We start from the raw sequence: 14530 nt of genomic DNA, 5'->3' as shown, positions 1-14530 counted from the left end.
CCTGGTATGTTGCAGTCCAAGGGGGTTGCAAAGAGTCTGACACGACTTAGCAAATGAACAACAGCAACAAACTAAAATCTGAAGTAAATTAAGCAGTCACTTTTCTATTATTTTTTTTTTTTTGTATAGAAATCTTACAAAATACTAATATATCTTTGGCTACCTTAATGATAATAGAATTTATATAATAGACTATTGCTCTAAAACTTGGACATCATTGTGATGTATTATCATGCTGGCTAATAATGTGGTAACACCTTTGGAAGATTATCAATTTTTCCTTTTAAAAAAATCACTCCACCCCTTCCGGCCGCAGCGCAGACGCCTCGGCAGCCTCGGCTGCGGGGCCGCGGCGGGCGCCGGCTCGGCCCTCCCCCTTCTCCGCGCCCCGCCCCGCGCCAACGCCGGCCCGGCTGCTGTCAGCTCTCTCAGAGTCCGACCCAGCCGCGGTGCATGCTTAGCCGCTGCGGCCGCCGGCTGCTGCACGTCCTAGGCCTTAGCTTTCCGCTGCTCACCGGCCGGCCACTTTTCCTTTTCCCGCATCGCTTCATGAAGCCGCAGGTCGTGTTCGTTCTCGGCGGTCCCGGCGCCGGCAAGGGGACCCAGTGCGCCCGCATCGTTGAGAAATATGGCTACACACACCTTTCTGCAGGAGAACTTCTCCGTGATGAAAGGAAAAACCCAGATTCACAATATGGTGAACTAATTGAAAAGTACATTAAAGATGGAAAGATTGTGCCAGTTGAGATAACCATCAGTTTGTTAAGGAGGGAAATGGATCAGACAATGGCAGCCAATGCTCAGAAGAATAAATTCTTGATTGATGGGTTTCCAAGAAATCAGGACAACCTTCAAGGCTGGAACAAGACCATGGATGGGAAAGCTGATGTATCTTTTGTTTTGTTTTTTGACTGTAATAATGAGATCTGTATTGAACGATGTCTTGAGAGGGGAAAAAGTAGTGGTAGAAGTGATGACAACAGAGAGAGCTTGGAAAAGAGAATTCAAACCTATCTTCAGTCAACAAAGCCAATTATTGACTTGTATGAAGAAATGGGGAAAGTCAAGAAAATAGATGCTTCTAAATCTGTTGATGAAGTTTTTGATGAAGTTGTGAAGATTTTTGACAAAGAAGGCTAACTCTGAACCTCAAAGCATCCTTGAAATCATGCTTGAATATTGCTTTGATAGCTGCTGTCACAACCCCCTTTTAAGGCAATTTTAATGTTTCATAATTATATCTCAGTTAATGGCTGGAAAGTATGTAGTAAGACAATTAAATTTTTTATCTTCAATTAAAAAAAATTTTTTTTTTGGATCATGAGAGTAGACAATGAATTTGAGTCTGACTTCATCTTAGCTATGGTGCTCACAAAACAAAGAAGGGTATTAACTAGTTCTTTGTTTTTATTCAGAAAGAATATCCCTTATATAGTTTGTGCCTTTTGTGAGCAAAACTTTTTAGTATGTGTGAATATCCCTCTAGTAATTGCAACATGTTTGAATTAGGGATTCCCCGTGTCTCCTTTCCCTTGCAGGTTTTAAATTTCCAACCTTCTTAAGTGAATTCGTGGACCAAATTCCAAAGGAACTTTTTGTGTAGTCATTTCTTGCACAATGTGTTTGGTAAACAAACTCATAAAATTAAGTCTTAGAAGTGTTCTAGTATTTATCAAATAACTGACTATTTCCTATAGAGAGGTAAGAAAATTTAGACTTTGTTTTACTACAGCTTGTACAAAGTTGTGTGACAGGGCATAGTCTTTGCTTCCAGGATTGGGATGGGGGCACTAGGGATTCAAAGCCTGGTGGAATTGTCAGCTTTATTCTGATATAAATTTGAGGGTATTGGTCAGGGATCACATCTAATGACATGTGTTCCTTTTGCTCTATTATATAATGTTATTAATGATTAAACTGATCTTAACAAAATTCGTAGCAGTGGAACCTTGAAATGCATGTACTTAGATTTATAAAAGTGATTCGGTTAGTGTTTTAGTAATACTTCAAAATGTTTTTGTTTATTTTCTAGATTAAGTATAGGGTTTAGTACAAAGCAGAAGAAATTTAATGGTTAAATTTTCCATTTGTATTTTATTGTCTTGAATACTTTTTTTCATAGTTGTTTAAGAAGATTTAAAAATCATTGCACTTTGGCCAGAAAAATAATAAATTTATCTTATAAATGTTTAAAAAAAAAAAAAAAAAAATCACTCCAAATTGCTATGTATTTTGCCTTTCTGTATCTGCTTTTTACAAGTACAGGTTTTCCTGTCTCTGGTTCTTAATTGGCACTTTTCTGACCTTAATATGCCTGCCTCTGAAAGTCTTCTCTAATTAGGATTCTCTTATTAGGCAACTTCTAATATGCTGAAGACCAGTCTGCTGGAAAATCAAAATATTTAGAAATTTTTGTAAAATAATAGTAAATCAACCAGTAAATTTACCTGCCGAGCTTTAAAAAAAAAAAGCTAATCCTAAATCCTACCAGAGGCCTATAGGTTCAAAGGTGGTGCCGATGGTACTGAACCTACCTGCCAATGCAGGAGCATAAGACACCCAGGTTCATCCTTGGGTTGGAAGGACCCCCTGGAGGAGGACATGGCAACCCACTCCAGTATTCTTCCCTGGACAGAGGTCTTTAGGACAGAGGTCCATAGGGTTGCACAGAGTTGGACATGACTGAAGCAACTTAGCATGCCCACAGGCTTAGGTCTAAAGTGGCTGGTCAACAGGTACAAGGGACTTAGTATACTGGGTGAGAAACCCAAAGCCCTTTAACATCTAGTCTCTGCCTGCCTTTCTAAACACCATTTCTTGGGACCTCACTGGCAGTCCAGTGTCTAAGACCCCACGCTTCCACTGCAGAGGGCACAGGGTCGACCCCTGGTCCAGGAAGTGAAAGTACAACTAAATATCTCTTGTGTCATCTAGCCTTCCAGCTACACCATGCTGTTTATGACTCGTTTTCTTTGCATGAGTTTTTTTCTCCCCTGAAGCAGACTGCTCAGGCGCTTATTAGTACCACTTTCTCTTTCTTCACTAGCAACAAAAACCCATCTTGTTGAATCGTGACTATGTTCATAGTTAAATAACACATTTCCCAACCTTCTGTACAGATGACAGTGCCCTCCTACCCTTCTTTCCTTTTCCTTCTTAATTGGCAAAAGTTATACATGAATACATTCTGGTCATACAGGCTTCAGACAATACAAATGTACACCTTTGACCTGCCTGCCACCCAGAAGTAATTGCCACCAACAGTTTGATATACAACCTAACAATACCCTTCTGTGAATTTAAATCAGTTTGTTTTCTGCAGAGTCATCCAACATTTTTGATTCCTTATTTCCTCAGTCATGTTCATCCAGCCTTTTTTTTATTGTGGAATTTCCAGGTATATTTTTAAAAATATGTTTTTTTTCTAAGGAAAAGAAATCCTGAAAATTTAGATTAGAAGAGCCTTTTGGGATGCACTACCCTTTCACCTTCAATCATGTCTCTCCTGATTTTGAGTTCTTGTTTTTCAAAGAACGGTGAAAATCTGTTTTTCTCCCTTGGTCTTCTAGCAGCCAGATGAAAGTGAGGTCATCGTGACTGTAGTATCTTCAGAGAGGAAGCACTTCACCTTCCTTAGGATAGAGGAACTTGGCTAAGTAGGCAACAGGCCTAATGATTTCAGGATGACCTATAATTTCTAGTCCCAAACATCTACCAAATATAGAGCGTTATTATAGTACGGGCATTGTAGAGGGAATTCTCTGGCTGTCCACTGGTTAGAGTTCTGTGCTTTCATTGACAAGAGCCCCAAGTTCAATCCCTGGTCAGAGAACTAAGATCCCACATGCCCTGCGGTGTGGCCAAAGAAAGCAGGAATCGCAGAGACACTATGGGGTATATGAAGAAATATGAGGCAATCCTAGCCCCCAAGAAGCCTGCAATTTATTTTGGACAATCACCAACAATACAAAATTGTTTGGTCTTACATAAAAATTAGTATTTATAGGGCTGTCCCTGGTGGCCCAGAAGCTAAGACTCCGTGCTCCCAATACAGGGGGCCCGGGTGCAGTCCCTGGTCAGGGAACTAGATCCCACATGCCACAACTAAGACCCAGTTCAGTTGAGTTCAGTTGCTCAGTCGTGAGATGAGCTGAGATGAATTTTAAACATGTGGCAAATGCTGGGAGGCACAAGAAACTTAAACAGTTTACCTAATTCTCACCATAATCCTGGAAGATTGGGTTTAGCATATTCATTTTACAAATGGAAAACTGAGTCAGTTCAGTCGCTCAGTTGTGTCAGACTCTTTGCAACCCCATGAACCACAGCACAGCAGGCCTCCCTGTTCATCACCAACTCCCGAAGTTTACCCAAACTCATGTCCATTGAGTCAGTGATGCCATCCAACCATCTCATCCTCTGTCGTCCCCTTCTCTTCCTGCCCTCAATCTTTCCCAGCACCAGGGTCTTTTCAAATGAGTCGGCTGTTCGCATCAGGTGGCCAAAGTATTGGAGTTTCAGCTTCAACATCAGTCCTTCCAATGAACACCCAGGACTGATCTCCTTTAGGATGGACTGTTTGGATCTCCTTGAGAGACCAAGGGACTCTCAAGAGTCTTCTCCAACACCACCGTTCAAAAGCATTGATTCTTCGGCACTCAGCTTTCTTTATAGTCCAACTCTCACATCCATACATGACTGCTGGAAAAACCATAGCTTTGACCAGATGGACCTTTGTTGGCAAAGTAATGTCTTTGCTTTTTAATATGCTGTCTAGGTTTATCACAGCTTTTCTTCCAAGGAGCTATTAATTTTTAATTTCTTTTAATTTCATGGCTGCATTCACCATCCACAATGATTTTGGAGCCCCCCCAAAATTAAGTCTGTCACTGTTTCCATTGTTTCCCCATCTATTTGCCATGAAGTGATGGGGCCAGATGTCATGATCTTCGTTTTTTGAATGTTAAGTTTTAAGTCAACTTTTTCACTCTCATCTTTCACTTTCATCAAGAGGCTCTTTAGTTCTTCTTCACTTTCTGCCATAAGGGTGGTGTCATCTGCATATCTGAGGTTATTGATATTTCTCATGGCAATCTTGATTCCAGCTTGTGCTTCATCCAGCCTGGCATTTTGAATGATGTCCTTTGCATATAAGTTAAATAAGCAAGGTGACAATATATAGCCTTGACGTACTCCTTTCCCAATTTGGAACCAGTCTGTTGTTCTATATCTGGTTCTAACTTTTGCTTCTTGACCTGCATACAGATTTCACAGGAGGCAGCTAAGGTGGTCTGGTATTCCCATCTCTTTCAGAATTTTCCACAGTTTGTTGTGATCCACACAGCCAAAGGCCTTGGCATAGTCAATAAAGCAGAAATAGATATTTTTCTGAAACTCTCTTGCTTTTTCAATGATCCAATGGATGTTGGCAATTTGATTTCTGGTTCCTCTGCCTTTTCTAAATCCAGCTTGAACATCTGGAAGTTCACAGTTCACGTACTATTGAAACGTGGCTTGGAGAATTTTGAGCATTACTTTGCTAGTGTGTGAGATGAGTGCAATTGTGCAGTAGTTTGAACATTCTTTGACACTGCCTTTCTTTGGGATTGGAATGAAAACTGACCTTTTCCATTTCTGTGGCCACTGTTGAGTTTTCCAAATTTTCTGGCATATAGAGTGTAGCACTTTAAAAGCATCATCTTTTAGGATTTGAAATAGCTCAACTGGAATTCCATCACCTCCACTAGCTTTGTTCATAGTGATGCTTCCTAAGGCCCACTTGACTTCGTATTCCAGGGTGTCTGGCTCTAGGTGAGTGATCACACCATCATATTATCTGGATCGTGAAGATCTTTTTTGTATAGTTTTTCCGTGTGTTCTTGCCACCTCTTAATATCTTCTGCTTCTGTTAGATCCATACCATACATACCATACCAAGACCCAGTGCAGCCAAGTAAATAAATAATCTTTTTTTTTTTTTAAGTAGTATCTGTAGGCAGTTCTCTAGTGGTTAGGACTTGAGGCTCTCACTGCTGAGGGCCTGGGTTCAATCCCTGGTCAGGAACTAAGATTCTACAAGCTGCATGGCACTGTCCAAAGAAAAGGGTAGTATCTATGATCTTCCTATATTGTAATTTCTTTATATGTAAATATCTCATTGGTGCAGCTAGATTGTGAACTCCACAAAAACAGAGATTGTGTTCCACTGCGTGTTCCAACATGGAAGCTCCCAGTTTGGGTTAAAGGGAATACTGAGTTATACAGATGATAATGTTCTCGAGCCTGTCTCTTCCATGAACAATGAGCTTATTTGGAAAGGAGATAGTACCAGTCACCGGAGGTTTACGGGAGGGCGTCTGGGCGCTGTCAGGAGGCATGAAGCGCAGGTGTGGATCAGTTGTAGAGCACACAGCATGTCTTATGTTCCTCCTCTTCCTTCCCTCTGGCTCCAGCCAAGTGGGCAGAAAGGAGAAAAGGAAAACCTGGATTCAGCCGTGAGAGTCACAGGTGTGCTCTGCTGGTGACTGGTGTGAACCACTCTCTCTTGGCGTGTTTAATTCTGAGCAGAAAGGAAGACTGGGGTTCCCCGGCTCCCATGGGGTTGTGGTCAACATGACACCAGGCAACATCACCCACTGAATGGCAATCAGAGCTGTGTGCAACCATCATATCCCCTTATTAGGCTTTCTTCCTAAGCTAACCCACCCCTCTAGTGCCTAGTTCTAGAACCAATCCTGTTACAGCAATGTGAACTTTGAGATGTTTTCTGGTCCATATTCCTTACAGCTAGACAAGTTTTACCAATTTAAATTACTCCCAATTGTGACATAATTTAAAATTCCATACCTTCTTTATACAGATTTCCTCACTGAAGAAAAGTTGGGCCAATTAGATAAATGAATGAAGAAGATGAGTCACCTAGAGTTCTCCCACTCCAGAACAACCATTGTTAATATTTGGCGTTGTTGTTTTTCAGTCACTCATTCATGTCTGAATGTTTGTAACCCCATGGACTGTAGCCCGCCAGGCTCCTCTGTCTATGGGATTTCCAAGGCAAGAATACTTGAGTGGGTTGCCATTTCCTTTTCCAGGGGATCTTTCCAACCTAGGAATTGAATCCGCATCTCCTGCTTGGTGGCAAATTTTTTACCACTGATCCACCTGGGATGCCCAATATTTAGTGTATTTCTCATTTATTTTCCCATGTGCATAGTCATACAACTATGATTAGATGACATAATTACAGGGTTTTTTTTAGTTTTTTGAAAAATGTTACTGACATATAGTTGGAAAAGACCCTGATGCTGGGAAAGATTGAAGGCAAGAGAAGAAGAGGGTAGCAGAGGGTGAGATGGTTAGATACCACTACCAACTCAATGGACATGAATTTGAGCAAGCTCTGGGAGATAGTGAAGGACAGGGAAGCCTGACGTGCTGCAGTCCGTGGGGTCGCACAGAGTCGGACACGACTTAGTGACTGAACAACAAAGTTGATTTACAAGGTTGTGTTCATTTCTGCTGTATAGCAAAGTAACTCAGTTATATATATATACTCTTTTCTATTCTGGTTTATCACAGGCTACTGAATATAGTTCCTCATAGCTGCAGTTTTAAATCATAGTGTAAAAGGCAAGTTATACATACTATTTTTGCCACTCTACATCAGATTATACCTATAGTTCCGTTGTTATGACATGGTTTGATAAACATAATTTTTAACAGTCCACGCCATTGTTCATGCAAACCAATGGATGCTAGGCATATTCACATCTCACAAATTAGGAACCAGTGAGGGAGAGGGGAGAAAACCCAGAAGTCTTCTGTCCAAACTGCTCCCCTCAGGAAGAAGAGTCAGAGACATCTCAGACTCCATCTCGTGGTTGGGATTCAGACTGGCCCCAAGCCTGCTCAGTCTCCAATCTCAGCTCAGTGGAGACCTGGCTGGGTGACCCCAAACAAGCTGCTTTGCCTTAGTTTTCCCATCTGCAAAATTACGACGCTGCTGCTCCTTCCTCCTGGGATTTTCAGGAGGATTAAATGAGCTAATATATACAAACTGCATAGAACAGTGCCTGGCAAATCCTAAGTATTATGTAAGTGTTGGCTGTTTTTCTTAGTCATGGCTGGAGGTCCTAGAGTGAGATTGGGGGCCTGGTAGTATTTTTATTTTCTATGCCTCTGTGATTTAATAGAGCTTGCCTGGTGGCTCAGACAGTAAAGAATCTGCCTGGAATGCGGAGACCCCACCCAGTTCGATCGTTGGGTCAGGAACATCCCCTGGAGAAGGGAATGGCAACCCACTCCAGTACTTTTGCCTAGAGAATTCCATGGACAGAGTAGTCTGGCGAGCTATAGTGCATGGGGCCGGAAAGAGTGGGACACTACTGAGTGACTAACACACGCTGTGATTTAATAGCTTTTATGCCTTTAGATGAGGTCTTCTATTTCACTTAGGGACAAATATGTTGTTGCTTCAGTATGACTATTAGAATGTAATTTAGTTAAGAAGAAAAAGAAACAGATTCTGGGGGAAAAAATCTTTCATAAAGTTAGCATATCATTAATGATTTTTTTCTCTCAAAAATGTCAAAAGCCTGATTCGTCTCTGTAAGTATGCCACAGAGTTCTCAGATACCAGCTGGTGAAAACCTCTCACATGGCCTTCTACGTGAGCTCTGTAATCACTCTCACAACATTTGCTTCTGGAAAGTCGTCTCATCTAACTTGCTTTTCCAAGAACTCAGGCAGGAAAGTGAGTTGTTTTTTAAATCATCCCTGAGTATGATAGCAAGCTCACTGGACGAAGTAGGGTCAGGAGACTTGGATTCAAATCCTAGCTGCTTGCTTTCTTTTTTAATTTGTATTCGTTCCTTTTTTGGCTATGCTGAGTCTTCGTTGATGCACTCAGGCTTTCTCTGGTTGCAGTGATCAGGGGCTATTCTTCGTTGCTGTGTGTGGGCTTCTCATTATTGTGGCTTCTCTTGTTGCAGAACAAAGGCTTTAGACCTCTTGGATTCAGTAGTTGTGGTACACAGGCTGTTGACCTGAGGCATGTGGGATCTTCCCAGACCAGGAATTGAACCCCTGTCCCCTGCCTTGGCAGGCAGACTCTTATCCACTGGACCACCAGGGAAGTCTCCTAATGGCTTTCTTAGTTCTTTCACTGATTGTCTGAGTGGCTTTTGGCAAATCACAAGACATCTTTGAAGCTTGGTTTTCTCTTCTATAAATGAGAATGGGTGTTGTCCGTAACAGCCTTGGAAGGACACTAGAGGACTAGATTAAATACAATAATATGCAAGAGAGTGTGGTAGAAATTGAAAAGCATCATGTGGCTGTGTCATTCTTATTATTAGGTGGAATAACACAAACTCCCTAATCTGATCCCCATCTGAAAGGGGTTTTGTTTTTTTCATTCTCCACCGTGTCTCCTGCGTGTGCCTTCTGGAGGCATGCCATGTCCAATAGCTGAAGATGCATCACAATGAACAGATAATTGCAGTGTCCAGCTTTGTGTTTTTTCCTGGCTCCCATAATGAACCAGCCTGTTAATTTCCATCCAAGGGAAGCAGACTGATTATTTTTATCAGATCTTGTTCTGTCACATTCATTAATTGTAAGTTCCAAAGGAAAACTTTTCTATTTAAGTCAAGATCTACATCTCATGTGATTAGTGTGAGCTTCTTCAGGCACCTACTGTGTGGTGTGCTCCCCAAGAGACAGGCTTGTAGCTATGGTAACTGAAGCCTCGTCCGGACCCACGGTGTGGATAAGGCAGGGGCAGTGCTGACTGTTGATTTCTCTCTTCTTCACTGAAGTTCTGAATCCCCTGGGGATGTTGGTGGGATTACTGAGAGCTGACTCCCTTGACTCTCAGCTATGTCTTTTGTCCTTTTGATAGCCTGCCTCCATGCTACGTTGCTTCAGTCGTGTCTGACTCTTTGCGACCCTATGGACTGTAGCCCGCCAGGCTCCTCTGTCCACGGGATTCGCCAGGCAAGAATACTGGAATGGGTTGCCGTTTCCTTCTCCGAGGGATCTTCCCGACCCAGGGATCGAACCTGGGTGTCCTGTGTCTCCTGCATTGGCAGGTGTGTTCTTTACCACTAATGCCGCTTAGGAAGCCCCCTTTTAATAGCATCAGATATCAAGTGAAAGAAGAGTGTACACCGAGAATTGCGTGTTTTAATATGCAATTTGGGCACAAGGATTTGTGCCCAAATGATCTCCAGCACTGAGCACAATACCCACACCTAGCAAGAATCAGGATTCGGTTATTCATGGATCAAAAAACACTGATTGAGGGGACTTCCCTGGTGGTCCAGTGGCTAAGACTCTCCACTCCCAATGCAGGGGGCCCAGGTTCAATCCCTGCTCAGAGAATTAGATCCCACGTGCTGCAACTGAGAGCTCACATGCCACAATGAAGATTGAAGATTCCATGAGCTGCAACTAAGACCTGGTGCAGCCAAATAAATAAGTAACAATAAATAAATATTTTAAAAACCATATATTGAATGAGTGGCTTTTAGATGACCGCGAATGCATTGATGACCTCCACCTCTACCAAGCCTGTTTCCAGGTTCACTTTTGTAATGGTACTGCTTCTGCACCAGTAGTAGAAATACACTTCATTTTCTCAGTAAGAGTGATCATGGTGATCTGTCTCCCTCTCTCTTGCCCAGTCCTTCTCAAGAACTGCGAGGATTTGCCAAAAGGTTGGCAGGGGTCAGGGCTGAACCCACACTGTGGCCAAATTTGAACTTGAATTCGGTGTTATTTGATCAGCCTTTTTTAGGTATTCTAACCACATGCCAGGCGTATGCTAAGTGCTGGAAAAACAGAAATAAATGGGGCCTGGCCTCTGTGTGTGGTTCGTGTTTCAGTGGGGAACACAGATGTGGAGTGACGACTCTGAGGAGCTTGGTCAGGGTGACAGAGCGCTGTGGGAACGTGCCTGCCAGGCCCATCCCGGCACCACTTCCTTTGCACCTGCTGGAACCGTGCAGAAGATGCTATTCCTCACCTTTTTCACTTGGATGATTCCCCAGCTGACCTTCCAAATCCAATTCCAAGATCATCCTCTCTTGAAAGCTTTCCTGACAGTCTACCCTCAAACCTGTTTTCCCAGAACCCTACGTTAAATTGTTGGTTTGCTTGTCCAGTTCACCATTTTTTGACTCTAGGCTATGTTTAGCACCGTGCTTAGCACAAAATTAATTGGGCCCTTGAGGACTGACTCATCTGATTCACACAAAGCAAACTCACAGGGATCTAACCTATTAAACAGGGAGTCATTTTCCTCATTTCCTGGGGGCGGGGGGACAGGAAGCAGGGAGCAGAGGAGAAGGCTACAACTTTACAAGCCCCCTCGTGGGGCTCTCCTACTGTCTGAAGCACACCTCTGTTCCATGCCAGAAGCATGGGAGCCTTCTTCCAGCCAGACTCTGAGAACCCCGAGGGCAAGGGTACAGGCTTGATGAGGATGGAAAGAAGGGAACAGGGATCCTCCCTGGCAGCTTACTGGTATGGGAGTTAATTTTATGTCAACATGGCTAGGCTACAGTACCCAGTTGTAGGGCCAAACATCAGTCTAGATGTTGCTGTGAAGACGTTTTTCAGATATGATGAACATTTATATCTGTAGACTTTGAGTAAAGCAGATTACCCTCCATAATGTGGGTGGGCCTCGATCAGCCAGTAGAAACCCTTAAGAAAATAGACTGGGGACTTCCCTGGTGGTCCAGTAGCTAAGACTCCCCACTCTCAAAGCAGGGGGCCTGGGTTCATCCTTGGTCAGGGAACTAGATCCCACATACCGCAACTAAACTATGGTATTGAAGAAGACTGTTGAGAGTTCCTTGGCTGCAAGGACATCCAAGCAGTTCATCCTAAAGGAACTCAATCCTGAATATTCATTGGAAGGACTGATGCCAAAGCTGAATCTCCAATACTTTGGCCACCTGATGCGAAGAACTGACTCATTGGAAAAGACCCTGATGCTGGGAAAGATTGAAGGCAGGAGGAGAAGGGGATGAAAGAGGATGAGATGGTTGGATAGCATCACTGACTCAATGGACATGAGTTTGAGTAAACTCCGGGAGTTGGTGATGGACAGGGAGGCCTGGCGTGCTGCAGTCGATGGGGTTGCAAAGAGTCGGACACGACTGAGGAACTGAACTGAACCGCAACTAAGAGTTCACACACTGAAACCAAAGATCCCGCATGCCACAATGAAGATTGATGAGCCTGTGTGCTGAAACTAAGACCTGGAGCAACCAAATAAATAAATATTTTTTAAAAAAGAGAGAGAGAAAAGACTGAGCTCCCAGAGAAGGAAGGAATTCTGCCTCCAGCTGTCTTAGGACTCAAGACTGCAACACAGATTCCTGCCAGAATTCCCAGCCTGCCGACCTTCACTGCAGACTTCCAACTTGCCAGCCCCCATAACTACATAAGCCAATTTTAAAAATAAATCTCTCTGTATAAATACATCTTTCAGTTCTGTTTCTCTGGAAACCTCGACTAAAACCTTCAGTCTCACATGGGAACTTATGATAGACCCACAAGATTAGTACTCTGAAAGCTATGGACTTTTAGTTAAAGTCATCAAATCTTAAGCTTTTAGACTTGAAAGCACTCTAAAATGTTATCAAAATTACAGTTTTATTTTATTATTGAGAAAACTAAGGCTCAGAGAGGCCAAGTTTCCTATCCAAAGTCACCCAGCAGAGAAGTAATTGTAAATAGATGGAGCTGGTACCTGGTCCTCTGACATCTCACTTTTTATCAAAAGAACATCAGTGAAAAATGAAATATATAATGTTATCATACTGAGCCTTGATTTTATGATGGCACAAGTAATACATATCCTTTCAGGATCTGATTTACATGTAAAAGAGTCATTCTGTTTCCAATATAGAGAATGAAAATGGGAAGGGGCACTGTAAGGTAACTGCTAAGGGGTGTCTTCCTGGTGTCTTTCAAAATTCATAGGCTGAAAAAGAAAAAAGGAAAAAAAAATTCATAGACTGTCACTAACTACATCTAAGGGTACAGCTTGGGACTTTCCTGGTGGTCCAGGGGCTAAGGCTCCTTTCTTCCAATGCAGGGGGTCTGGGTTTGATCCCTGGTTGGGGAACTAGACCCCACATGCTGCAGTTAAGAGTTTACATGCCACAACTAATACCTGGTGAAGCCAAATACACAAATAAATAAAATAAAAATAAATTTTAAAGGTGTGCTGCCTGCCCTGTGGGGAAGTGTTGCGTAACAGAGGGGTCGCTGAAATCAGGAGTCTCTAAGATCTTTCCTAGTTTTAGTAGTAGGAGTAGGAATAAGTGTTTCTCTTAAAATTAGTTGGGGAAAAAACAACACTCATCATCCATGAGAGTTTGAGGATTTCCTTAAGCAGGTACCACTAAATGGAGCTTACAATCTAGTTCACTTTCTAAACTTGCTTGTTAATCCATCTCCTTGCTTCTGCAATTCTCCCAGCCCACATTTTGAAACACAGCAGGAAGACTTGTTTTTTTAAAATTCATTTTTATTGGAGTATGTTGTGCTTAGTCACTCAGTCGTGTCCAGCTCTTTGCGACCCCATGGACCAGTAGCCCTCCAGGCTCCTCTGTCCCTGGGGATTCTCCAGGCAAGAATAGTGAAATGGGTTGCCATTCTCTCCTCCAGGGGATCTTCCCGACCCAGGGATCAAACCCAGGTCTCCCACATTGCAGGCGGATTCTTTACTGTCTGAGCTACCAGGGTATAGTTGATTTTAAAATGTTGTGGTAGTTTCTGCTGTGTGGCAAAGTGAACTGTTTATACATATATCCACTCTTTTTTATTTATATTTGGTCGCACTGGGTCTTCACTGCGGTGTGCAGGCTTCTCGTTGCATTGGCTTCTCATGTTCAGAGCACAAGTTCTAGGCGTGGAGGCTTCAGTAGGTTTTGCTCACAGGCTCTAGATCTTGGTGGCATACAGAGCCCTGGCATGTGGGATCTTCCCAGACTAGAGACTGAACCCACGTCCCCTGCATTGTCAGGGAGGTTCTTATCCACTGCGCCACCAGGGAAGTCCCCACTCTTTTTTAGATTCTTTTTCCATACAGGTCATTACAGAGTGTTGAGTAGAATTCCTTGTACTGTAAGTAGGTCCTTATTAGTTATCTGTTTTATATATAGTTGTGTGTATATATCACAGTTATTCTTTTTAATGTTTGGAATTCACTCATCAGAGCTGAATCATCTTTATTAAGTACTGTCCTGGACACGTGATAAAATTTGCCAGTTTTGGGGAAGAGGCTGGCAAAATTGTAATAAAATATCCTGGTTTATAAAATTCTTGTGGGAGGATTTGGGAGAGACGGTAGAGTAGGAAGCACCAGGAATGTCTCCCCACCTGGCCAACAATTGCACGGGCACATCTGTCTCACATAAATGGTATCTTGAAATCCTTGAGCCTGATGAAGCTTATAACTTTCAGGCTTTGGCCCAGAAAGAGTATTTTTACAAAAAAAAAAAGTTTTTCC

General features: G+C 42.7%; 1 protein-coding gene across 1 annotated transcript; it reads left to right on the top strand.

Moving 5' to 3' along the window:
• Positions 1-311: 311 nt before the first annotated feature.
• On the top strand, positions 312-1932 carry LOC139030560 (UMP-CMP kinase). Its single transcript, XM_070453389.1, has one exon. The coding sequence runs from the start codon at positions 454-456 to the stop codon at positions 1138-1140; it is 687 nt and encodes a 228-aa protein (XP_070309490.1). The 5' UTR covers positions 312-453; the 3' UTR covers positions 1141-1932.
• The last annotated feature ends 12598 nt before the right edge of the window (positions 1933-14530 follow it).

The sequence above is a fragment of the Odocoileus virginianus genome, chromosome 23 (genome assembly GCF_023699985.2).
Source record: "Odocoileus virginianus isolate 20LAN1187 ecotype Illinois chromosome 23, Ovbor_1.2, whole genome shotgun sequence".
Lineage (NCBI taxonomy): Eukaryota > Metazoa > Chordata > Mammalia > Artiodactyla > Cervidae > Odocoileus > Odocoileus virginianus.
This window is presented reverse-complemented; position numbering and strand designations above follow the sequence as displayed.

What these genes read in the sequence shown, in the direction of transcription:
- LOC139030560 (XM_070453389.1), top strand. Translation starts at nt 454, where the DNA reads ATGCTTAGCCGCTGCGGCCGCCGGCTGCTGCACGTCCTAGGCCTTAGC.